Source organism: Nannobrachium achirus (genome assembly GCF_963921795.1).
Source record: "Nannobrachium achirus genome assembly, chromosome: 2".
Classification (NCBI taxonomy): domain Eukaryota; kingdom Metazoa; phylum Chordata; class Actinopteri; order Myctophiformes; family Myctophidae; genus Nannobrachium; species Nannobrachium achirus.
This window is the reverse complement of record NC_137811.1, coordinates 34,747,112-34,773,565: the sequence shown is the minus strand read 5'-3', so window position 1 is coordinate 34,773,565 and position 26,454 is coordinate 34,747,112. Positions and strand designations below refer to the sequence as shown.

The window sequence follows — 26,454 nt, the reverse complement described above, 5'->3', positions numbered from 1 at the left end:
TTATCGCGATAATAATCAAAATATCACGTGTCACAATAATCGTGATATGAAAAATCCATATCGTCCCATCCGTACTGATCTGCGACAGGTTGTGAGCTTGAAGATCTGCTATTTTCGGCACGCAGCACCGGTGTGAAACAACTTATAAATCAAACGTCCCCCACTTTCTTCTGTCCCTCCCCGGCAGTCGATTCATTGCTTTGCTTGCCTACTTAATGGACGTATGAGTTATCTCTCAAGGCCCAGACTTTCATTCTGTATTCCAGAATCCCGTGTGAATGTCAGGAACAAACATATGGCTAATGTTTTGCCGGGCCATTTGGAGATCAAACCAGCACCATTTCCGTACGAAATGACTGAAGATAACAAGACGGCTTGTAAAAAGGTTAGGATTTGTGTTGCATGAAATGATCTAAGGAGGTAACAAAATGTCTGTTATTATTCTATAGGAACAGACAGATTCTACATGCATGTGGAATAATACATTAATGGAAATGCATTGTAGGTGGCTCGATGCTATTGTGCTAAACAGAAGGAAAAGCTTTATGGAATGTATTTTTCCCGCATTTGCCTGCGGCTTGAAAGGAACGCACTCGTCAAAGGTCACAGAGCTTCAGCTAAATGTCTGAGCATTTTTGCAGACATCCTTGCTAAGCAAAAATAAACATTCACTGGAGGAACATTTTGTTTACACTCTTTGACTTCCATAATACATTCTGGCGGCTGCATGTGTTGTATTATTAATATTGTCATGTTCGATGGCTCTCCCTTCCGCAGTCTGTCGAGAGTAATGGGTATGAAATATGCACAGTCTTCCATTTTGTTTCCGCTCTGGGTACGGACAGCAGGAGGGGCGTCACAAGGGGTAGGAAAGTGGGACTGAGTTACTATAGGGCCCAAGGTGGCGGAGGGGCCTTAATTATTTTATACCTTAGCTATTGAAAAATAGCAGATATACAAGCTCACAGCGCGGCACCGAGTGCCGCGCTGCGAGCTTGTAGATCTGCTATTTTTGAAAAGTTGTGAAAATGTGTGCAAATCTTTGAATATATGTATTTTTTAAGCGAACATTTGTAACTAAAATTTTGCTTCTGCGTGGTCCCTGGAACTAAATATTTTGAGATCGGGGTCTGTGGCCAAATACATACCATTTTGGGGGTCCTTCACAAAAGGTTTGAGCTTTACTGACATCGAAACATAGATTTTTCTAAAAACCTTAGAAGGATTTGAAATATTCAAAGATTTTCATGATTTTTCAAAAATAGCAGATCTACAAGCTCGCAGCGCGGCACTCGGTGCCGCGCTGTGAGCTTGTATATCTGCTATTTTTCAAAAGTTAAAGCACAGGGGCCCCACAGTGAATCCTTGTACCCAGGGCCCAGAATTTGGTGCGACACCCCTGGACAGCAGCTTAAGTTCAGGCGACAGAACGCATGTGTAAAAGAGCATCCCTGCCCAAGGAGGTCAACGGGAGGGTGAATGTAACCGAGTAAGCCTGTCAGCTCCTATAGCATAATATCTTCCCGGGCCAAGTGTGGATTCCCTCTCATATGAGCTTTACGCCCCAACAAAACATACGGTATGTTTGGTTTCCCATGTGGGAGACCTGCGTTCTAATCCTGGGTGATACCGTGTTACACATGTCTGTGTAAATGAAGTGTATTTGCTTGTTTGTTTGTTTGTGTGTGTGTGAGTGTGTATGTTTTTTCAGTAGCGCTCACAGGCTTGTGCTTGGCCTTGCACAGGTACCGTTAGTGCCTATTGAGATTGGCAGATTTCACCCTGTTTTTGGAGCTGTGTGAAGCACAGGCTCCCTATACGTGGCCGTGTGGGTCTGTCTGTCTGTCTGTGTGTCTGTCTGTCTGTGTGTCTGTATGTAGCCTGAACTTCCTAAACTTCGGCACGCTACTAGTCCCACAGTTTTGCCACCACACACTCGCGCCATATGTCAAATCGACCGGCTTACTTGGGAATCGTGGGCTAGTAACTTGCTAAGAGAAAGGTTTAATAGTTTAATTGATATTAATTTATTAGTGAATTAATTTTCCCCATTGACTTATAATGGGAATCGCAAAAACTCACATTCAATTATTTGTCTCTCGCAAACCATAGGGGCTAGAGTTTCAAGACTTGGAGAGGAGGTTCATAATGATTTCAAGGATTAAATAAAACATAATTGTGTCATTTGGCCGCATGGTGGCGCCATAACACCCCACTTTACGTTTTGGCCTGTAACTCTTGAGACCGTAGGTCGGAAAATTACAAATATTTTTTCCCTGGATTCCTTGGGTCATGACGCATCTCCCCATATAGGCCACGCCCATTTGCGCCATGATAGATTTTCCGCCATCTTGAATTTTCTCCAAAACACACTTTTTGCTCCTTTTCCTACATATTTTCTTCAAATGTCACAAAAATCGGTACACATGATCCACACACACACACACACACACACACACACACACACACACACACACACACACACACACACACACACACACACACACACACAGCTCCACTTCACACGGGTGTGATTTTTTTTTTCATCTCACTCATGTCACTTTGTCTACTAACCTCACTCATTTCAAATGCACTACATTGGAGGCGCTTTTTTGAGAGTAAAAAAAAAGAAGGAAGAAGACACGTGTGACATGTGTGATCTTGGCAGGTTGCCCCAGAAAATGTGCCGATCTCAATAGGCACTAACCGTATGTTTTGTGCTCATATAGGGGAGGGTGGGCATGGCGGTGGCTCAGGAGCTAGAGCAGCGACCATCTGGTTGCCGGATGGTTCACGGTTCAATTCCCGGCTCCTCTTGGCTGAGTCTCGAAGTGTCCTTGAGCAAAACAGGGACGTCGGTGTGTGTGTTTGTGCTAGCCTGGCATTATAACAGTGTTCTGCCATTGTGGTGTGAATGGTGGTCAGGAAAATCACTATATACCGTAAGTTCAGACGTACTGATATGTATCGTGTGTACATTATGCCGTTTCAGTTGTTTGTGCAACTCAATGAGCTCATTCTTTCATTTTACACGCGTGGCAGAGATCACTTTCAGCTGTGCGCGTGTCGGGGCATTAATCCAATGCAAACAGCTCCAAGGAGACAGCCTCCTAATAACTTCCGGTGACTTGGAAATTTTGTTTACGTTTTTAACAGTGCTATGAAAGATTAATCACTCCTCTCCACCTCTAAGGGTTATGCAGCTCATATTCCAGAGAATAACGAAAACAAAAGCAACTGATGTTTGAAGATAAATCAAACGACAGATTAGCCAGTGGCGTTGTATTTAATTACACATATTTTGCAGCTTTAGTTATCCCCCTGATTTCTTCATATTTCTCCGTGGCCTTAAGCTTCAGTTCAACAGCTTAATCAGGAACAGGAGCTGACAGATCCACCAATGGCACAGCCCACCTGGGGTTGCATTATAGCCAATGAGCTTAGCCTCCTACCGCCTCCAAGTAACCAATCACATGCTGGTTTCCCTCTCCAGCCGGACGATGACACATTAACTGACCTTTACCTCAAAAGACAGAGGCCAGTATAACATCATGTGATGTTATTTGGCCTTTCCTCTAGTCTCTGCCTTTTTTTCTGTCTGTTTCTTTGCTAACACTAAGCCGCAAAGGGCTAAATGCCTGGGCATGCCATCAGTTGCTCCTTTGAAACGCACCAGCTCTTCAGAAGAAATACTAAAAACATGTCATTGCCTGACATGGAAGGAGGCTTTGGGCAGTGGGTGTCTTTAAGATTTCTTTTTTTTTTTTACCCAAAGGGCCTCTTGGCTTAACAAGACGAAGATGTCAAGCAGCGAACATATGACCAGTCTTGCGCTTGTCAGGGAATATGTGCTGCTGCCAAAGCAAGCTGGGGTCTCATCCGGCTCACAATAAGTGAACTCTCTGCTTCCATCTGTGTGTGTGAGAGAGAGAGAGAGAGAGAGAGGAGAGAGAGAGAGAGAGAGAGAGAGAGAGAGCGAGAGAGAGAGAGAGAGAGAGAGAGAGAGAGAGAGAGAGAGAGAGAGAATCTTTTTTATTCCATTCAGGTAGCTTAAAACAACACTTCAAGTAATGACGTTAGCAAAACTAGTTCAAAAGCAGAGTAACATGCAGACCAAGACTTCAGCCCAACAAAGTTTTGTGGGATGTCTGCCATTGGCTCTCCAACACAGCCTTAGTCAAACATCACTGGCGTAGTGGATACGTTCGCACAAGCTAGCAGAGCCGAGTCGCGGCAGGGGAGCAACAATAGCAAGAACTACTGCGATTCAGAATGCAAATCAGCCCCGTAACCACAGCTGTAAGCAGAGCTGTAGGCACAGCCAGACAAAATCCAAAAGCACACACGTGTATGCAAACACGCTCATGCATATAGACATTCATACACACTGAGTAACTCACAAGCACACAGACGTGTGTGTGCACACTCAAACATGCTGTACAGATATGCACACCACCAAACTTACAAAAGTACAAACATACAAACTCTCTCTCTCTCTCTCTCTCTCTCTCTCTCTCTCTCTCTCTCTCTTGCACTCTCTCTCTCTCTTACACACGCACACACACACACGCACACACACACACACACACACACACACACACACACACACAGCACACACACACACACACACACACGCGCGCGCACGCACGCACGCACGCACGCACGCACGCACGCACGCACGCACGGACACACACACACACACACACACACACACACACACACACACACACACACACACACACACACACACACACATACACACACTTTACTTACATGCCTCACTTCATCTGTACTTGCCACCATCTTAGTGCATTGCACCATACCTCCCTCCCTCCCTCCCTCCCTCCTCCCTCGTACTCTCTCCCCCTCCCCTCCCCTCCCTCAGGAGCTCTCCCTCCTAAGCAGGTGTTAGCGATTTCTGCTCCCTGAGGTAATTCTGTTTTGTTCTTAGCCGCGAGTGCTGGTGCTGTGAATTATCCTGACAGCACCTTACTCCTGGGTTCTGGCCCTTAGCTCATCCCCACCCTGCTGCTCCTCCTTCTACTCCACCTCCAGCCCTCTCTCCACTCTCTGGTCCCCTCCTCTTCTCCTTTCATCCTTGCTCCATCACCATCCCACCAGTGCAGGTAGTAGTATGAGTCTAGCCCCCCACTAGCAACCCCAGAACAACCCCTCAACTAGGATGGAACATTCATGTCACGATTATTGTGACCAAATTAAGAAATTGCGATTTACGATATTATCGCGATAATCAAAATTTAGTCACGTCTAAGTAGATTTAACCATTTATTGCATAAATGGAATACCGTTAATCTTGGCGTTAATGGGCTCCGCGTTTGGAGATGTTCCCTGGTTTTGCTTAGCATGCTCAAAAAGCATGCACAAAATTCAGGGAACGCTAAGCAATACCCCCCATATAGGGATACAATAGCAGAACAATAGCAATACAATGACATGTAACTTAGTCAAATCACAATATTTGGTCCGTTTTACAAGTTATAGAGGGTTTACCGGATATGCAGCTCGGCAAATAAAAGGTGAATTGATCCCAGTGCATGATGGAGGATAATTTCACGATAATTTAAACCTCCACAATTATCTTGAGTGTTTTTATCACAATAAACGATAATAACGATTATCGTCCCATCCCTACCCTCAACTCACCCCCTAAACACACGGCATGCAAAACAAATACCTGCACTCTACTCACACATGCAGACACACACAAAACCATGCATTCGTTGAGACTGGAGCCTGTGATGTGAAATTGTTGTTGTGGTGTCCTGTGGACAAAATGAAAATGGAAAAGACAAGGAAAATGTCACGATTACTTATTTTAGATTGCTCGTTACCGCGGTGGATTCAGAGAACAACGAATTGCCCTCCATTCATTCTTCTCAATTAACTGGTCTTATTGCGCTGTTTTGAGCACATTACGTATTTTGCATAACAGAAGCATGTCATCAGCAGGAAATGAATAGTGATAGGATAATGAATAAGCAAAGTCAGTGATAATGTGCCGAAGGCTCATGCGTACGCACGCATGCATACACATACACGATGGAAGCTAAATGGAATCTTTTGTTCAGCCAAACATTGAAACCTCACTTTGTTCAATATTTATATGATTTTTCAGCACTTTTGGCATTTGTTGTGGAATGAAGATGGCATGATTATGGTCAGAGTTCGAGTTATACTCCGAGAGCTGTGGGGTCCCTCTAGCGGCGCCAAAGGCGCCGCCGAAAAATAGGGCCCCCATAGTTATGGGGGTGGCCCCCATAGTTATGGGGGCCCTATTTTTCGGGTATAAAGTCGGCTAAAACGAGTATTTTCCTATATTAAATCATATTAAATCAGGTATTTTTCGGTATATAGTCTGGATTTCTTGGTACCAACAGTCAGACAACAAGTGCCAGTTTCATAAAATCATTCAGTTCCCAGAGCTTTTCAGTTAATCTACTTAGTTACTTTACACCACTGTCTACAACAGCAAGCAAACATTTTAGCCCGTGAACCTGTCTACAACAGCAAGTATGATGGTTCCCAAACTTTTTAGCCCGTGAACCAAGAGACATTACTACCTTGTACCAAACAAGTAGTGAAAATAGCAGATGTACAAGCTCACAACGAGTTGCTTCGCACTGTGTTCAGTGCGTTGTGACCCATACAACGTGTCCGCCACATCGGTCCAGACCCCAGTGTTAGGAAACAGCTAGCCTCGGAAACCCAGGCTTCATTGGCGATGGTTCTGGTACACCATAGCCATTAGCCACTAGCTAGCCCAAACGTTAGCCTAGCCAGGCAGCACAACATAGCATTCATTCATCATAACAAGTCTATAGCCACGAGCCCACGACTCACCAGTGAGGACGCCAGGGCTAGCAGAGGGCGATGTTTAATGCCTTCAAAGCCTAGGTTGTGTTGTCTTGGTGTTCTGTATATTCCTTTATGGCCGTATTGTTATAATCCACCGAGTCCATGACGCATCAGTTACGCACGGAGAGACAGACGTTCAGACAGACAAGTTAAAAGGGAAGTCCTTTGAAAGCCATTTCCTGTGCCCAGAAGCACATTTCAAAACAAGAGCCTTTCTTTTTTTTTTGTCTATACAATCGATCATTCAACACATGTTTATTTTGAAATTGTACTGGAAATAGAAGTAGCCAATAGCTCCTACTTCACGCCACTGATGTCAGAGCCTCTACTTGCCGATCGGCAATATTTTCCCCCCAACCCCCCTTTAGGGGGTGCGGTGGGACGTGGGGGAGGGGGTGCGGCCGCACCCCCAGCACCCCTACTTCCCTCCGTTTAATAGTAGGATTAAACGGTGTGATGTCATTGTTCAGTCTTACTTTTAAGTTTTAAGTTTAACCATCAATATTTGTTCCTTTTCTCACTCACCTCCAATATAAATTTAATTCCATGATATTTACTTCTTTCAGAGGTAGCAAAAGTGAATTGTAAACGAGCTGTTTTCCCCCCTTTCCATTTGCAAATAGGCCTACATTTATGGACTGACCATTTAGTGAAGCCTATAATGATTATAATTTTAATAATGATTACATAGCCTACTTTTATTCTCATAATTATTTATTAATGTGGGTGTGCATGCGTGGTTTGGGTAACAGCATGTGTACAGTATGTGTGTCCACTAAACACAAACAGTGCTGTGTTGCTCAAATTAACTTCACATTGTAAAATGAAGACAAGATTCAACGTATTCTCCTCCACTAGTCCACTCCAGTCCCCTCTCCTCAGCTGCTCACTGCACGGAGCGTTCGTCTCTCTTCTTCCTCACTGTGCAAAATTCAGTCCTCTCAACTATCTCTATCTCGCTAGCGCCCCCGCTACAAACAGTGCAGGCGGCTGGCTGTATTGCACCTATGTTAACTGCACTCCTTGCACTGTGAAACTGAAAATCCTTGTGTTATGAAAATTCGATATTTGCCGGCAATGTATGGTGGGAATACGTTTATCTATTTGGACATTTAGGTATGATATGTGGGACTGTCAGTAAAAAAAAAAAAAAAAAAAAAAAAAAAAAAAAAAAACACACTTGGGAAAAAAAAGAGACCCCATAGGGGTTTTTGACTATGGGGTCCCAGACTTTATCTATGGGGGCTAAGCCCCTACTGGCACCCACATAACTCGAACCCTGATTATGGTTCTGCCAGTGTCTCCATAGCCACAAGTTTCCAACGTCCCATCCTGCAGTGCGCAGAAGATGTGCGGCAGTTCCGGCGTCACAGCCGAGTGTGATCTACAAGCTCACAACGGTTGCAACTGCGTCGCGACGTGAGCTTGTATATCAGCTGTTCTCCGGATGTGTCCCACACATAATGCTACAGTAAATTCTCACGGAAACAGGTGGATAGGCATTATTTTATTTTTTAAATCTGTTGTCAAACCTTTACTCACAAACCATTTTAATTAATTTATTTTAGTCATCTAAGTGTTTTAATATAAGATAGAGCTGTTGCAATGTGGCGTCTTTGAGCTTATTGTCTATTTTTTGCTATGAATATGCCTATAGATTTTGACTTTACTTGCCCATTTGTTGTGCTTTTGGGTACAAAAACTTTGAGAACCACTGTCCTAGAGGACCGATGATGACAGTTAATTGCTTGTCACGTTGATCCTTTCACCACGTTGCGCTCAGCACTCTCATGTTTTGACGCAGTCATTTTCTGTGATTTCTTTTTGTGGCCAATGGCTCCATCAAAAACAACAGTTCCCGAGCTATTATGCTTCTTTGTCTCCTGTCAGCATCACCCAGTAATTGCTGTTTTTATTGTAGCTTCTTAATGGCTTGAGTGTAAACTACAGGTCCTGCTGCCACTGTACCAACATGTTTCCCATTTTATTTATTGCCACATTACCAGACAGAGCGCTACAATGACCCTATGAAAACATGCTGGAAGTTACATATTGTCGTTGTCGGGTGGAAACCTTGTATGTCAAGGCCGTTTGTTTTGTATTTATCATTTAAAAAATGAGCTAAACTAGTGAAAATAGCAGATCTACAAGCACACAACGCCTCTTACCGCGAGGCGTTGTGTGCTTGTACGTAGATCGGCTGTTTCACTATACTTTTGTGCTAAGGCATTCTACGATGAAGCAGGGCTTTACTTTGCGAAAGACCATACAAATGTGAAACTTGGAGATACGAGGTTTCCACCCGACAGTGACGATATGTGAAGTTAGACATCCTTTATGTATAGTGTTTGAATCTTTTCAGGCCCCAAGCACTTGGAATTGTAGGCATTATATTTAGTTTGACTCGGTTCCACAAATAAAGATTGTGAAAATAGCTGATCTACTAGCTTGTAGATCGGCAGTTTTCAATTGGATAGCTGGAGGGCTGTGTTATGGTAAATAGTGTATTCTAGTGTATCATGAGCTCAAGAGAGGGTGGAGTGCTATTTATATATCATGTTGCATCAACAGTATATCATAACGTCGAAGCAGGAGTCCACATCTCAGATAACCTGGATTTATTCTCTGCCCAAGGCCCCGCACTGCTGTTATATTCCATATAGGAATTGTAATCCTTTCCTTTCCCGCGTTGGGCCTTGTTGCCGTGCAAAGTGCATTATTGTCAGAGGATGCTCGCCGCAAGATTTGTCAGAGGGAACGAGTATTTTAAGCTACATCTTTAAAAGCCACGACAGCACTTCCCTACAAATCTGTCAAATTACCTGTGCACAGGCAGGTCTACGGGGGCCCTGTGTGAGGAGCGTGCGCGTGTGCACTCACCGGGAAAAGGAAGTAACAGTTTAACTACAGTATTGATTTCAGCAGTGCTAAGGGGTTTCGGCTTCAGTCCAAGGAAAATGGGGGGTAAAAGAACAGCAGGTTCGGGGAGCGGCCCTGGTGTTTAGTGCGCTCTGCTTTTTCCACCAGGCAACGCTTGATTCAATGGTAAAGATCTGTGGCCGCCCATTGAAGTTGTACAACTGGTGCATTGAGTACTGTATGGCTCCGTGCTCTCTGCAGTGCTCTATTGATTGATGTGTGAAGAGGGATTAGCGAGAGGGAGGGAGAGAGAGAACTAGGGAAGCATGGGAGAGAGAGACCGAGGGAGATGGCAGAAGAGAGAGAGAGGGGAGGGAGGGATGGTAAATGGTCTGCATTTGGTGAGAGAGGCAGCAGACGCAGAATTGTGGATGCAGCATGTGTGCTATAAAAGAAAGGGGCAGATGTCAACACGTTTGTTGCGGACGCGTGTATTTCACTGCTAGACGCCGAAGGCCGTTACAGTGTGTTCCGTACAGACGACAACGTTCATGGGTTTTGACCCCGCGTTTAAGATAAAAGCCACCCCGGCAGTAATATGTTGTTTGAGTGGCAGCAGCGATGTACAGTTGAATTGTGATGTGCGATAAACGTGCCCTTCCGTTTTAAAGGCCCTTCTGATCTATGACCTCAAACGACAGGCAGCTACGCTTCCAAACAGCTCCACTCCAAGTGCGAGAAGAACACACGTCTGAGAATTCAACAAAATCCAAATCAGCTCTCTTCTGGCTGCTACCGCCACAGATTTTTTTTTTGGTTGTTTATGGGGGAGGTGGGGGTACATTACCTGCGAGACTCAAAACAATCCATTCACCATGACTTCTCTGACATTTCTTAGATTTCCTGTCAGGTGGAATCCCGCTGACATGCATTTCGTCTCCCCGGCCATTGTGAGTGGCGGGCTACCTGTACCGGTATATATCCATCTTGCTGGGCTGTTCGAGCAAGGCATTTGTGTGTGTGTGTGCATACGTGTGTGTGACTCACTCTCACTCTGGCACCACTCGCTCTCCGCTAGCCCCCTGAAAGGTGGCAGTGCAGCCGGTGCAGAGGAAGACGCGCGGGGGGGAGTGCGTTCATCAATAACAGGTGGAGGAGGGGAGGCGAGGGAGGAACAGAGCCAGGGCAGAAGAAGCGAGTTCGGGGGTCTGCTGAGCGGGGAGACAGACGAATGGGGGCTTCAGATGAGGTGGACAAGGGTTTAGAGCCAGGGCTGTCCAGAGTTAATGGGATCGAACCAGGAAGAAAAAGGGGGATCTATCCAGCAGTTTAATGTTTAAATCCCCCCTCCGTCGCTCCCTGCCTCAGGCTCCCGCATCCTATAATCCTCGGGTTGCCTCTCTTCATCATCAAGGTGTCGAAGGGAAGTGCCTCTGTAAATATTTAATTGGCTGCAGCATGCCGCTGTTAATTATGCGGGGGTGCCTTTGCACTGTCTCACTCTCTGGTCCGCGTCCCACCGCGGCTGTATTGTATTCTCTCTCTCTACGACCCCCACATGACTCTCCTTAAAGCCTATGGTTCAGACACAAGATTTGCAGTGACGAGACAAAACCGCGTTAAGCTCGATTTGTCAAGCAAATGCTGCTGCGTGCCAGAAATAGCCGACGTACAAGCTCAGAACCGCAGATGCACCGTGTTGGGAGCTTTTGGTCTGCCTTTTCGTACGACGGAGCATTATGGACAGAAATCGCAGCGGTCTGAATAACCCGTAGGGCTACTTTATAATGTGTTAAACGACTATGTTGGACAACTTGTTTCCAATCGTTGAAAATTCGTAGTCTTTGTTAACCGACGTGGAGACCGGTCTCCATTCCTACACATCCCCATTCCGATCACCAGGTTAGCATTCAACAGCGTCGGCAGGTTAGCTACTCACCAGGTTAGCATTCACCAGCGTCGGCAGGTTAGCTACTCACCAGGTTAGCATTCACCAGCATTAGTTTTATTGAGGTTAGGGTTAAGGTTAAGTTTAGGTGGTCGGAATAGCGATACACGTACAGCAGGGTTCCCCAATAGGCGGCCCGCGGGCCATTTGCGGCCCGCGGGGGGCTACTGTCTGGCCCACACCAACCCCAGTAATAATGGTGGTATAAGAGCAGCAACAACACTAGTATATCGTCGTTGTGGGCTGGAAATCTCGTATCTCCAAATGTGTACGTTCTTTCGCAAATCATACAAGGCCGTCGTACAAAAGTAGTGAAAACAGCAGATCTACAAGCACACAACGCCTCGCACCGCGAGGCGTTGTGTGCTTGTAGATCGGCTGTTTTCACTAGTTAAAATCATTTTAAAAATCATAAATTCAAAACAAACGGTTTTGGACATACAAGATTTTCACCCGACAACGACGATATCTGAGCTGTCGCTGGAGTAGCAGGAACGCCGCCGTCGCCCCCTGCAATGTTGTGGCCCTCGGCTTCGTACCCTAGACATAATTCGGCCCTTGGGGAAAACTAATTGGGGAACCCTGACGTAGTACAGTATCTATAGTATTCAGGATCTATTACTGCTGCTACTATTGCTACTCTCAACTACAGTACCACTATAGGATAGGGCCATTCACACTGAGCACTGTAACTATAGCTATGAAAATATAGTTTTGAAAATGGAGTTCACAAAACCACAAGTATAACAAATACAATGGTGAACGATGTAGTTATCGATATAGTTATAGCGCTCAGTGTGAACGGTCCTTAAGACATTACTCAGCTCTATTGTGTTGATTCGTGTCATTCTGTGTAGCACATCATTCACATACAGTACATTCTCTGTAGCAAAATGTGTTTCCTTTAAAAGATTTGCCTCATTTTCCCCTTTCGCTTCAGTTTCCAAATCGCGGCAACTCCCATTAAATGGATCATTATTATGGGTTTAATTATATCCCCTGCCATTATCCGTCTTGAAGCCTAACAGGCTTTTAGAAGTAACTCTTTCTACTGTGTTTATTTGATCGTCAAGGGCAATGCGAAGTACTGTAGATGTGCAGCATGATGACTAAAGTGCTACAGCTCAATTAGAACTCCGGTCACAAATGCAGTTATGAATGGAATGCATGCGAGAGTCAAGAGAATACAAGTTACCGTATACAGTGGTTCTCAACGGTGGTCCTGGGACCCGCAGGCCGTTCTTGGGGGGGTTTCCAGCGGGTCCCCCTATGACTGATAGTTATAATTAAAATGGAGCCATTGGTGTCTGTAACTAAAATACTACTCGTATTTTACATAATTTTATACACTCTCTGGGTTTTACAGTGGAGATTGGGATCCCGGAGATAAAAAGAAAAGAAAAAAGAATAGTATTAAAAGGGGGTCCATGGCTTGAATATCAAAATTAAAAAGGCTGAGCGTCACTGAATAGCAGCCATTGCAATTATTATTATTATTACACAGTAGGTACTGTAGTAAGTGGTCTTACAGACCACAAGACAACACGAGACATCCTGTACTGTGCACACATGTCAACTAACATAAAATGCTTCCATCGGACGAGAATACGTGGTGTACCTACAACTTGATAGAGAGAGAGAGCTACAGACATAAATATATTGATGGAATGCTTACAGCTGCTGGCTATTGTTTTCCTCCTCCTCCCTGTGCTGTGGGTCTATCCACAGAGCAGGTACACATTTTTACCCGGGTGATAATGCGGTTCAAATCCAGACCTGGGGCTCCATGTCCACGCGGTTCGAAGGAGTCGATGAGGCTTGAGATGCTTGTGGGCATGAATGATGTTTGCGTGCGTGTGCGTGTACATGTGTGTATGTGTGTGTGTGTGTGCGTGAGTGTGTGTGCACGCCAGAAGACAAGGGTCACGTCAAGGACAAGAGATAGCCAGCATATCGTCACTGTCGGGGCAGAAACCTTGTATCTCCAAGTTTCAAATGTGTACGTTTTTTTTTTTCGCAAAGCAAAGCCCTGCTTCATCAGACAAGGCCGTCGCACAAAAGTAGTGAAAACAGCCGATCTACAAGCACACAACGCCTCGCGGCGCGAGGCGTTGTGTGCTTGTAGATCGGCTGTTTTCACTAAGTTTAACTCATTTTTAAAGTTATAATTACAAAACAAACGTTTTGGACATACAAGGTTTCCACCCGACAGTGACGCTATAGACTGTATCAGCCGTAGACAGCGGTAGGCTGAAGAAATTCAATATGCAACCATCCATACTAACAGTATAACCCTCTGGCTCATGAGGGGCCAGGGATCTTCCTGAGAAAGAGGAAGGGGGAAAAAAAGAATCCCACTGCAGTGCTGCTCACCACACAACACAACACTACCAAGGTTATTCATCATTTACCTATTTATTCACACTGAATGCCATTACAATATGTATGTGTGTATATGCCGTACTCCAGTCGCAGCCAGTCAAGCACAAAAAGCATCGCCTTTCCACTGTAAAATCCTGCGTTTTCATTTAATTCTGAGAGTGGTGTTGGTGACATTTTGTACACTCTGAGATTTACGAATAGATTAATATGATTTTACTGTGCAGTGGTATCGACTTTCATGAAGTAAATGGCAGAAGTGCACGCAGAACATACATAAAACTTTGGCAGAATCATTTTGGACCGGACTTTAAGTATTCTACCCTTATAGGGAACCCTTTGTTAAGAGATATCCCCCCAGACTTAAATTAGCGCTGTGCAGCTGTAAAGTGCAGTACACCTTCTTGCCTTTGTACTGTTTGTTTACTGTATAGTGTCTTTGGTCACATCCTCTGTGTTTTGCACATCAATGCATTGCCCTCAAAAAATGTTTCCCAAAGGAACAAATACAAGTTCTATCAACACTGAAAAATCCTAAGTGGAAATTCTACTCTGAGTCTGATAGTGTAGAAATTGACCCGTTGAGGCTGAAGTTGTATCGTATCATAATGTATTCTGGCATTGTCAGGTGTTGCCTGTCACTCCTGGCCAGGTGTTTTTCATGCACTTTTGTTAAGGAGTTCCTCAGGGAGCCTGTGCAGGACTCTGAGGGTTTTTTGAGGTGATGAGAAGATGCTGACTTGGCACGGCTTAGCCGTCTTCAGTGAGATGCTGCAGAGGCACACATCAGCCCCAGCGATGCCCAATGTGTGGAACGGGGCCCACTGGTGGGCCATGAGAATATTGCATGTGGGTCCCGAAATATAATTGGCAAAACACTAAGACTTTATTGATTAAAAAATGAGTTCTCAGTGTAATATCGATACATATAGGAACTCAACGTATACTATTGATCCATGCCAGAACACAATCGATTGATGGATCATTAAAATGACCTGCAACCAAAGTCAAAGCAACACGCATTATGCATGGAACTGTCCCAGTGACTGACAGGGGTGAAACGGGGTTACGCACAGATGTGTGTGGGCATGAATGAGTGTTGGTCAAAGGGGATGGGGGGGTCGCTATACGTTTAGGCATAGCTGTTTGTACATTTAAGTGTCCTGTTGGTTTCATTGACATGGAGAGCATATTAGAGCCAGACCAATATATATGTCTGTCTGGCCAATATACCGGCCAAATACTTATCTATGTGTCATCAAATAGAAACTCCCCTTTTTTTATTGATTCGAAAAGGTCATCTATACAACGTCTGCATCGGCATCACTCAGAGTATTATTGGGTAAACGTGCAGCCAGGGACGTGCACAGAATGTTAGGAGGCAGGGGCTGAAATTTGTAAAAGGGTGAAAATATCGACAATAGCAGACCTCCAGGGTATTTTCCGTGCTTGATACACACTGAACTAAGCATAATCAAGTCAATACTGGAGATGTGGTTGAACGGCATGGATTTCTACACAGAGAGGGCAATTCTTTCAACATAAGATGTTGCATTTAAGTTCACGAGAGTTTGGACAAGGCAAACGATGAATGCTCTTGAATGCTGCCTTCAGGTATGGCATGCTTTCACTGTAGTAAAAACTGCATTCATGGTCTGTAGAGGGCACTGTTTACAGACGGATAAAAGGGCAGGGGCTCAAGCCCCCTTTGATGTCTATGTGTGCACGTGCCTGCGAGCATCTGTTTAGGATGGGGGTTCGGCGTGTGAGAATAGGTGCCCGCTGCATGTTTTGATCTGGTTAGCATGGCGTGTGGCGCCTCGGAGCAGAGGCGCGCTCGTACAGGTTTCATAAAGTGAGGTGCCAATTGAGCTGTGAAAATGGGAATTGAGTAGGGAATAGGGAATAGATCCCCGTTGGTGTGCAACCCTAACCAAGTTTTCCCAGCATATGCATAGATACATCATGCATTCATTCAATCAATCAAACATCTGCGTGCATGTGTGATTGGGGATATATCTTTTTCTGTGCTCGTTTGTCACTCCATCTGCACGGGGACTGTGCATTTATCGTCGTTGTCGGGTAGAAACCTTATATGTCCAAAACCGTTTGTTTTGTATTTATCATTTTAAAAATGATTTAAACTAGTGAAACCGCGAGGCGTTGTGTGCTTGTAGATCTGCTGTTTTCGCTACTTTTGTGCGACGGCCTTGTATGATGAAGCAGGGCTTTGGCTTTGCGAAAAAATGTACAAATTTGAAACTTGGAGATACGAGGTTTCTGCCCGACAGTGGCGTTATGATGGTGTGACACACCCGTCTCCCCCCGTCCCAAGCCCTGGAACTGAATCGAATTAACCTAAATAAAGTCCAAGGTGCAGATAGAGTACAGTGAACTAGAAAGGTAACAGGCGAGGACATGGAGGACATGACATCCCTCTCTGTGTCAAAGAGGGGACACACGGATGCCGCGACACAAGGTTATTCCATAGAATTAACCTTTGAAAACACAGACAGCTGGTGACATTTCCATGCATTGAACACAACAGCTGAGGTGCTCTGTGTCCCCCCCCCCCCTGCCCCCCCAAGGCTCACAGAGAGAGAGAGAGAGAGAGAGAGAGAGAGAGAGAGAGAGAGAGAGAGAGAGAGAGAAAGAGAGAGAGAGAGAGCAAATGGATGGTGCCACTTCTGGGATCCTTGGACAGCACAACAGCAAGCACCAGCCGCGGCACACGCTAATGTGATTATGGCTTTTAGCTGGAGATATTCAGGGACACTTTTCCTTAGAGGCGCCATTAGTTCTCACCGCGGCCTCCCTTGTACTTGCTGCTGGTGACTGTCGCTTCAGCAAGCAAAGAAACAGACACACACGCACACACACACAAACACACACGTTCACACTCGAGGGCAGTGAATGCCCGTATGCACTGAAGACGCATTGAATTGGGTCTGTCGTATAAGAAGCATCACTTTGGGTGTAGACATACGGACACTAACACTGAAAAACATAAATATGCATTTTTATAGATAGACACACACACACACACACACACGCACACACACACACACACACACACACGCGCGCACACACGTACGCACGCACGCACGCACGCACGCGCGCGCGCACGCACACACACGCACGCACGCACGCACGCACGCAGCGCGCGCGCGCGCACGCACGCACGCACACACACACACACACACACACACGCACGCAGTACACATAAAGTACTGTACAGGCAGGTATGTGCACACAACCACACATGCAGACATAATTAATTAAGGCTAATTAACTTAGCCTTTATTTCACTGCTGACAATTTCTTAATTTAGTGTTTGGCAGTCATTTGGCCATTTAGCTATGCAGCGCCGACGTCTTTTGATCGGCATCCCATGATGTGCATTATAATTTTCGAGGCCCTCATTATTATTTGTAATCAAACCACGATTCTTCCCAGAGTCTTGTTCTTCTTGATCTATTCTCTCGCTGGACTGTACACTCTGCATGCTTAGCGTGTCCCAGACTCCTGCATGCCTGTTTAGCAAACCTTAGGGTGCTTCCTATAACTCCTGACTGCATCGGTTTCGTCTCATAAAGTCGCCGTTTATTAAACCCCGCGGCTGGACCACAGGAAGACGTCCAGCCAGATATTGAGGTCACCGTATAGACGGGGAGGGAGAGAGATCGGTGTAGACGGGAGGACACAAGCAGAAGAACCTGCATGGCGTCAGGGGTGTCGCACCAAATTCTGGGCCCTGGGTACAAGGACGCACTGCGGGCCCCCATGAATGTTCTTCATAGGGGTGACTGGAAACGCATTATTACGCATTCTTTTGTGCTTTAACTAATGAAAAATAGCAGATATACAAGCTCACAGCGAGCTTGTATATCTACTATTTTTGAAAAATCTTGAAAATGTGTGCAAGTCTTTGAATATTTCAAATCCTTCTAAGGTTTTTTTTTTTAAAAACCTAAGTTTCTAAGTCAGTGGTGCTCAAACTGTTTCATGTGAAGGACACCCAAAATTATATGTAATTCGAGTTGCAAATGTTTGCTTAAAAAATACATATATTCAAAGATTTGCACACATTTTCACGACTTTTCAAAAATAGCAGGTCTACAAGCTCGCAGCACAGCACTCAGTTCCGCGCTGGGAGCTTGTAGATGTGCTATTTTTCAATAGCTAAAGTATGAAATAATTAAGGCCCCTCCATGCACCTTGGTCCCTAGTAACTCAGTCCCCCCCTTGTGACACCCCTGCAAGCAGAAGTACCTGGTGTCACGCTGGTGTTTGGCAGGGCTGAGGTGGACAGAGCCAAGTGTCCTGCTGAGGACCAACCTGCCTCAATAGGCACGTGTCACCGCAAAAAGATTACCAAGTTTTGTGCTTATCTTTTTTTTGCAGGGTCACAGCAAAATTTGAAAGGTGCTTCTCCGATACTTAGTCATTAAAAAAGTGCAAGGGGCTATTTGCTCACTTGAATTTGTTCCACACCCCCACACACACAAATGCAGAGTTTGTTTCCTTCTGTCTAATGTCTCTCAGGGAGTGTGTGTGTGTGTGCGTGCGTGCGTGCGTGCGTGCGAGCGAGCGAGCGCCTGTGCCTCTGTGTGTATTGGTAGGCAGGATGAGCATCCCTTCTGTTGCCGTTGCTGTCCCTTCATTTCACGCTCTGGTGGCTCGGCGTGAATCCTCTTCCCCCGGCTCATTATCGGCACTGTTCAATGAGCGCGTGCCCCACCGCCAGAATGCGGTGCAAAACCAAATCATTATTCAAATGTGGGGGTCAGTGCAGACGTCGCGACTCTTTTGTTTTGTATATTTATTACTTTGCCTTTGGAAAACACGTAAGCAAATGCAGGCCCGCGGAGAAAGAATCCCGGACGACCCCCGACCGGCGGCGAGGTAGACGACTGCCGAGTGCCGGCTGGGGATCGAGACTAGAAAACGAGCGTCTGTTGCTGTTATTGGAGGCATTTTGCTCACCCTTCCCCCCCATCTCTCATTTTGCTTGGCAGGGCCCAGTGTGCGTGGAGCAGAATTCGGCCACCTGCCCGACAACATTACAGTGCTGGAAGGCGAGAGCGTCATATTGAGGTAAACGCCTAATCCTACACCTGCACCAACTAATTACATGAGAAACTTGTTTGTTTGTGTCCCTTCCACACCTGTCATATCGCTTTAATTGCCAATTCTCAGTCACATATAACTTCAATTAGCAGCCACCCTGCTTGCCTATTTATTTTTTTACCTCAGCAAAACTGTCTACCCTAAAGCTAATTGAATGATGCCACCTGTCAGGTGTCATTGGAGTCATGGTGACTATGATAATATCGCCTCTTACTTGGCTTGATCACAGCATTTATGGTGTGCTATATTGCTTGGTGGGTAGAGCTCTCATCTATAGCATCCAACTGCATTTCTGAACTGTAAGTGATAAAATCAAAAAGTCTAGAGCGTGCATCCATCCAAGCATGCCCTTGGCAGGTCCCTGATGGCGACTTGGCACTGAGAGTGTTTCGCTGACTTCATGACCTTTCCGCCTGTATACTGAATCTCTGAACAATTCCTCGTTTGGCTCCTTTTGCTTTGGAGTTTTTGGGATTACAAAAATAAATAAAGAATCGTAGAAATGATTGAAGCTTTTCTCAAGTTTAGAAGGGCTTAGGGCTGGCAGTTCGACACCAATAACTGTCTCTCGATGCTGTCCTGAGGATTTGCAGCCTGGAGTGACACATTTTACCATTAGTAGGATACAGGCTTTGTAACGTTGTTATATTGTAGATACCGTAGTCATATTTGGGCTGTTAATCGCAAATGAACACAAATACATTAAACAATAACAGTTGCTTTCCAGGTCCTTTCCCATTTGTTTTCACACTTGGTTTCTTCAGCCTCTCAAGTGCACTCAGACCATGACTCAGCTATTTTTCACGCTTATGTGAACACTCCAAAAGAACTCAGGCTCCTCTGAAACGAGCCAACACTCAGACTACCTCAGGAGGTGGTCTGAGTGCACGGTTCATTTCAACTCTGTGTTGCGGTTCACTTAGCCTGTGCATTGTGAACACAAAGCGCTCCAGGTTCACTTCACCCTTTGCCATTACATTTTAGCAATCAAGGTTTGCCACAGACAGATCGCCTGTGCCAACCAAAAAATAAATACCAAATCTATAGTGTGAACTAAAAGAGGACTGAGACCCCATCAGAGCTGGAGTTGACCCTTTTCTGACTTGCTATACTTTTGAGGACTGAGTTTGGCTCGTAAAAAAGAAAAAATCACACCCGTGTGGACTGAGTGGTGGAGGCTGCGCAACAGCACCGCTGGGTGCAGTACGGTACGGTACGGTACGGTACGGTACGTACCGACTGTACTGTGTACTGTGTGTGTGTGTGTGTGTGTGTGTGTGTGTGTGTGTGTGTGTGTGTGTGTGTGTGTGTGTGTGCAGGCCCTACTACTGGTCACCAGCGGTATTGCAGTTCGTGATACGGACATAGCCACATAGCCACATAGCCACATAGCCACATAGCCACATAGCCATGGACAAAGTCACTCTGGGGAGTGGCTGACCACTGCTCAAAAATCCGGCCACGCACCGTTGTACTAATGAAACATAACTCCGGCCAAGCACCGTTGTACTAATGAAACATAACTCCGGCCAAGCACTGTTGTACTAATGAAACATAACTCCAGCCATGCACCGTTATACTAATGAAACATAACTCCTGAAACATAACTCCGGCCACGCACCGTTGTACTAAAGACACAGAGTGCGCCACTTGGTCAAAGTTCATCCTAACGTGTGTGTTTGTACAGGCCTACCACTGGTCACCAGCGGTATTGCAGGTCTATTGCAATTCATGATACACACATAGCCACATAGCCACGGACAAAGTCATTCTGAGGAGCGGCTGACCACCTCTCAAAAAGAAAAATCCATTTTCATTTTCATACATTAAAAAAATATCCCGAGCAAATGTCTAATTTCTCTTTCGGGTCTTGAGCTAAAAGGTTTGGGAGGCACTGCTATAGACAACACAGATTTGAGAATGGGACTAAGTAACTAATGTAGGGAATTTGCCTGCATGGGGAAGAGGAAAATGTAATTTGAACCAGGAAATCCAGCGGCATTCCCCTTGAATTCTCAGTTCCTCCTCATTACAAACAGTAGATTACTTTTTTTGTTTGATTTCACCAAGACCTGAGTATTATAGTCTAATCAATAGACCGGTGATAGCCTAAACACAACAATCAATCATTTCTGAAATGCTATTTCTAGAGTGGAAGAGAGGGTGTACTGTTTTGTAGTCCACAGGAAAGACAAGTATACACCGCAAGCAAGAGCTGATAAACAAAAAGCTGAACAGCTTTATAAATAACAATCTGCACTCGTTTGAGTCGCTATGATTTTGCCATTGAGGCACAAATACTTGTGTGAAATGACTGCTCCACTGGTTTTAATGCAGCGCGTTAAAAAGGGAATATAGTTTGTTGGGACTCATTTTCCTCTGGGTCTTCTGTACAATAGTTAAAGCATCAGAGAACATCTAATTAATTACATTACAATAATTGAGCGGTGCTCCTGGAAGGAGCTAAGCTCCAACATCTGGCTTTGTCCGGAGCCCCCAAAAAATTCCGGTCTCTGAAGCGTGGCCTAAATCTGGCCTATAACTGCCCTACATCTTGGCACAAATGGCTCTCAAAGTGTGTTGTATGCTCAGGGTCACATTGGCCTAGTTGTGATTTTTTATTGATATCATTATTATTATAGCATTTCTACGCAGATTAGTATTTCCTCTCCACTCGGATTTTATAGGACGACTTCAGCCATTTTCAATCTTCATATAATTGGCCCTCACTAATGCTCATGATAATATGGTAACATTTATGTCTACCCCATTTATGTCGCCTCAGAGGAGAGCAGTTCAGACACCCGCCTACCAGTGACATCAGCGATGGGGACGCAAAGCCAATAGAAACTGCAGGCTTTCTATTCCTGGGAAGTTAGCATGCTAATGGAAGCCATTATTCTCGCGTTACAGTAATACAAATAAAAATAAAGACTTTGGAATCTTGTTTGGGGGAGGGGGGGGGGGGAAATAAACCTGCCTAATGATGATATCACCAGTAGGCGCATTTCTGAAGTGCCCACAGCCACGTTTTAAAAGTGGTAAAAAACAAAAAAAGGATGCTCCTTGACGATTTAAGCCCTGTTTTATACTTTGTAGTATGATGCTGTTGCGCAACAAAAATAGCCCATCTAAAAGTTCACAATGTGTTCCAAAATGTCAAAACTAAAAATGTTCAAATGGCTTATGATGTCATGTCAGGTTGAGTGGTGTGTGTGCTCCACTGTGCAGGGCGGGGCTTGTGGTTCACAGGTCATCCTGTGCATCACACCAGAGTCACTTGTAAGCGATTTATTACAATACTTTCCAGCTCACCTGCAGTGTAACGGTGGATAAAAAGAGTTGCTGACACTGCCTTGGCAGGATCTGCCTCAGCAGTGATATTTATCCAGGTCATATCAATGTCCCCAGTTGAAGCCGGGCAAGGACATCTAGTGGCTAAGTGCAGTACTGAAGTGACACGTACCTTCAACTTGACGTTTTGAGGAGTGTCACTAAGTAAATAATGTTTTGAAAGATGCACTTGAAAATACACGTTTACAGGAGCTGGATCAAGCGTAAATGATTATCAAGCACATGAGTGATTCTGTCAGAGTGGAGCACCTGCTAGTTTGCCTATAAGGTACATTGAAATGCTATTTGCAAACATTCCTTCACTCTTCACGTTTGCTATAGTGCACTGGTTCTCAATGTGGGGTCCGGGGACCCCTAGAGTTCCGTGAGAGGGTTCCTTGTAGTCCCCACCTATTTATGATGGTTAGGAACCAAATGGAGCCTTACAGTTCTGTAAATGGAACCACATTGAAGCAAAAGAAACTAAAAAATGAAAAGGACACTGGAATTTGTACTGTTCAATTAAAAGCGAGGGCCCTTTTTTTTGCATGGCATCTTGTGCCTTATTAGGCATAACATTTTGAAAGACATAAAAATTAAAAAAAAGTATAGGTTGTGAGCTTGTAGATCGTCTATTAATACAAAAATCTTTAAAAAAGCCTAATAAGATTAGTCATGAGTCAGAAGACGACGCTGTGCAAAATCTAGGGCTTTTACAGAGTAGACGCCTGTGGTCTAATTCATATCAAAGTGGGGGAGTCCTTGAAATAAAAAGGGTGAAAATCACAGCTACAGATGTGTCATTTCAAAACTTCACACGTCCTGCCATTGGTAAGACTGGTAATTTCCAGTTGATTGGCAGAACATTGAGCTTGTAGATCAGCTGTTTTTGCAGTTTTTATTACCTTCTCTGACTTCAAAGTTTAAATCTACCTATGAAGGTGGATTCTGCTTTTCATTGTGAATGGAGAGGTTTCTGGCCATCTGAGGGTTTCTGCAAAAATACGCTCCATTCTTCATAAAAATTAGAAAGGCAAAACAGGGAAAGAAACCTGTGGAAAAAAACACATTTGCAAGAAATCATCAGTAAAAGAGCAGTAAAGCATGAAGACTTGAAACGGCACACCTGTATAGTGGAAGATAACACCATGTGTTGTCAATGAACTTTGCTGATTGCATTCATTTATTTGTCGTTGTGGAAGCCATTACTACCAAACACTGACCCACGTTCTCGCCTGCGTGTCCTTCCTGTCCACCTCCACCAGGTGTAAGATTGATGAGGAGGTCACGCACAAAGCCTGGTTGAACCGCTCCAACATCCTGTTCACGGGGACGGACAAGTGGTCGCTGGACAAGCGCGTGTCCCTGGTGAACAGCAACAGCAGCGACTTCTCCATCCAGATCGACACGGTGCAGGTGGCTGACGAGGGCCCTTACACCTGCACCTTCCAGGCCAACAACATGCCCCGCATCGCCCACGTCTACCTCATCGTCCAAGGTCAGTGAGTGACCGGGGGAGGGGGAGGGGGAGGGGAGGGGGGGTTTCGTGGGTTTTTTAACCTGTTCAAACCGGGTATCATTTTAGATTTGTTCGGGTGGAAACCTTGTATGTCCAAAAAACCTTCCTTTTTTGTTATTATTTAAAACGATTTAAAATAGTGAAAATCTGTCTTTTCCCTGGAACAAAACTTCCGTGGCCAAATACATATCATTTTGGGGGTCCTTGACATGAAAAAGTATGATTTTAGAAGACTGTCTGATCTGTCGAATCGCCTCAGGTCTTATAAAGGGTTTATGATTTTTAGCTCGTTTCGACTATGAGAACTAAAGTGAACCATATGCCGTGCCGTGAAAGGTATTTCATGGGTTCTGGGTTTGTTCCCATCATACACTAATGCTGCGGCTTGGTTTCAGATAAGGTTCTCAGAAACTAAAAGGGATCAGGAGGTGGTACTAAACCTGAGTTCTGGCTGGGAGCCCAGAACTCAGAAGTCAGAACCTATACTGTACTGCGAAAATAGCAGATCTACACGCTCACAATGCATTGCAATGCATTGAATTAAAAACAATTATGGCATACCTCCCCCTTAAGAGGTGGTTCTGATTATAATGAATAAACAGACAAACAAATACACAAACAAAACCCATCAGAAACTTCTCAGGGTCTGGTATACTGTAGTTCAGGTTATATGGAAGGTTCTGGGTTACCCTTCATAGTTGAAAAGAGCCATTTACCTCCACCACGCTTATGTTCTTGCCCGTTTATCTGTCTGTCTGTGAACAAAACATATAAAAGACATAATTGGATTCTCACCAACTTTTTCCTGGGCAAGAGTTATACGTAGTTCATGAGGAAGAAATGATTGGATTCTGATGGTAATTTGGATCGGATACATGACTTGTTTTTATCCCCGCTGCTCTGGCTTGTGGGGAGGTAAAATGGAAGTGTCACTAAAGGCTGCATTTGACATAAAGATATAGCTAACTAGACTACTGCATAATCAAAATGCTAAATATGTCCCGCCTGTGTCCTTACGTTTTATAGGCTCAACCTCATATAAAATTATACAGTGTAATTTAAAAAAAGTAATGGTATGTGAAAACTACTACTATAGCATATATACTACAGTATAGCATCCAAATGGATTGTGACATATTGAAAGACGTTCAGTATTTTTAAATGTGTGCTCATCCCTGTAAGTAACATTAAACAGACATTTTTGAGTGACTTCAACACATAATGATAGTAACAACATATTGACACAGGATATTAAACAACTGATGTTTATGCTTGCTGATGACAATTGTATGATCAAAGGACGTACAACATGTTCTTATCTGTCCAGGCATCTGTAACATCCTGAGTTTTAAATGTGTACACTCTCTGAGTTAATTTAACCCTGTAAGATTGTTTGATAATGTCATACAGTACAGTATGTTAACACACATTGAATCAGGTTGCAATTATCGATGACTGCAGAGCTGTTAGATGTGCACTTTACTGCTTCAACATTTATGGTGGACGGCGATAACAAATGCAAACACGAGTAATATCTGGGTTAACTCGCTTTCATACAGTCCATATAGTGTAGGTTTGCTGTGTAAACACAGAGACATTAAAGCTGCAGCATAGCCGCTTATACTTACTGGAAGTGAATTAGCATTATTTGGTGCCATAAGGAATTTAAGTGTAAGCCCTTATTATCTTACCGAGTTCATTATAGGCTTCTGTGCCTCGTAGAGCTGCGGGGTGGGGTGAGATAGGTCAGGCGAAGGGGGAGGTGGGGGTGAGCTACATGGTGGGCTGTCCAGCTGCCTGACAGGGCAAGGACCAGGACTAGGGCCCGGTCGTCAAGGCAGCCACTAAGTGACTGAGGGTTTGACTGATCCTGAGTGACGTGGTTTATTGGCGCCCGACTGCTCGCCTGATGGATTGCAGACCTTTTCCCCCTGCATGTGCCAGTTGTTATGTATATTGTAGCTTGCATGTAGTGCATATTGCAGTAACACAAGACCGGCGGAACGAAAATGAAAAATATGCAGGGGGCTGATGTATCATGCCACGTTCTGCTGGGAATGAACGTTGTGAACCGAGCCTCGGCTCACAGCTAACTGGAGGCAGGGGAGAGCGTGGAGTTCAGCCTCTCAACAACATGTTTTTTACATAAAGCTGCAGCCAAACAAATAACTCTTGTCTGCAGGGTGTAAGGCTTGGCACAGATGACCAATATACCTGATTCCAAGTCAATTTCAGTCAGAGCATGATATCGCACAATTTAATTACACCCCCAAGTCAGTGAATCGAGCACCACTCCACTTTATCTTTGCACGTATTTTGCTGAAAATAGTAGAATGGGATCCTGCTCAGTTGATGTTTTGCAGAGAAGCATTCTTGTGGCCAATCTCATTAAAAACAATGATAATGGTTC

General features: G+C 44.7%; 1 protein-coding gene across 1 annotated transcript in view; it reads left to right on the top strand.

The window, feature by feature from the left end:
* The window catches only part of iglon5 (IgLON family member 5), a gene marked incomplete at both ends in the record, with an annotated part of 191,349 nt that overhangs the window by 141,604 nt on the left and 23,291 nt on the right, over positions 1-26,454 (top strand). The window contains 2 exons of the mRNA XM_080741401.1: positions 19,081-19,159; positions 23,791-24,023. Coding sequence (XP_080597527.1) covers positions 19,081-19,159; positions 23,791-24,023 — 312 coding nt within the window. The remainder of the gene's footprint in view (positions 1-19,080; positions 19,160-23,790; positions 24,024-26,454) is intronic.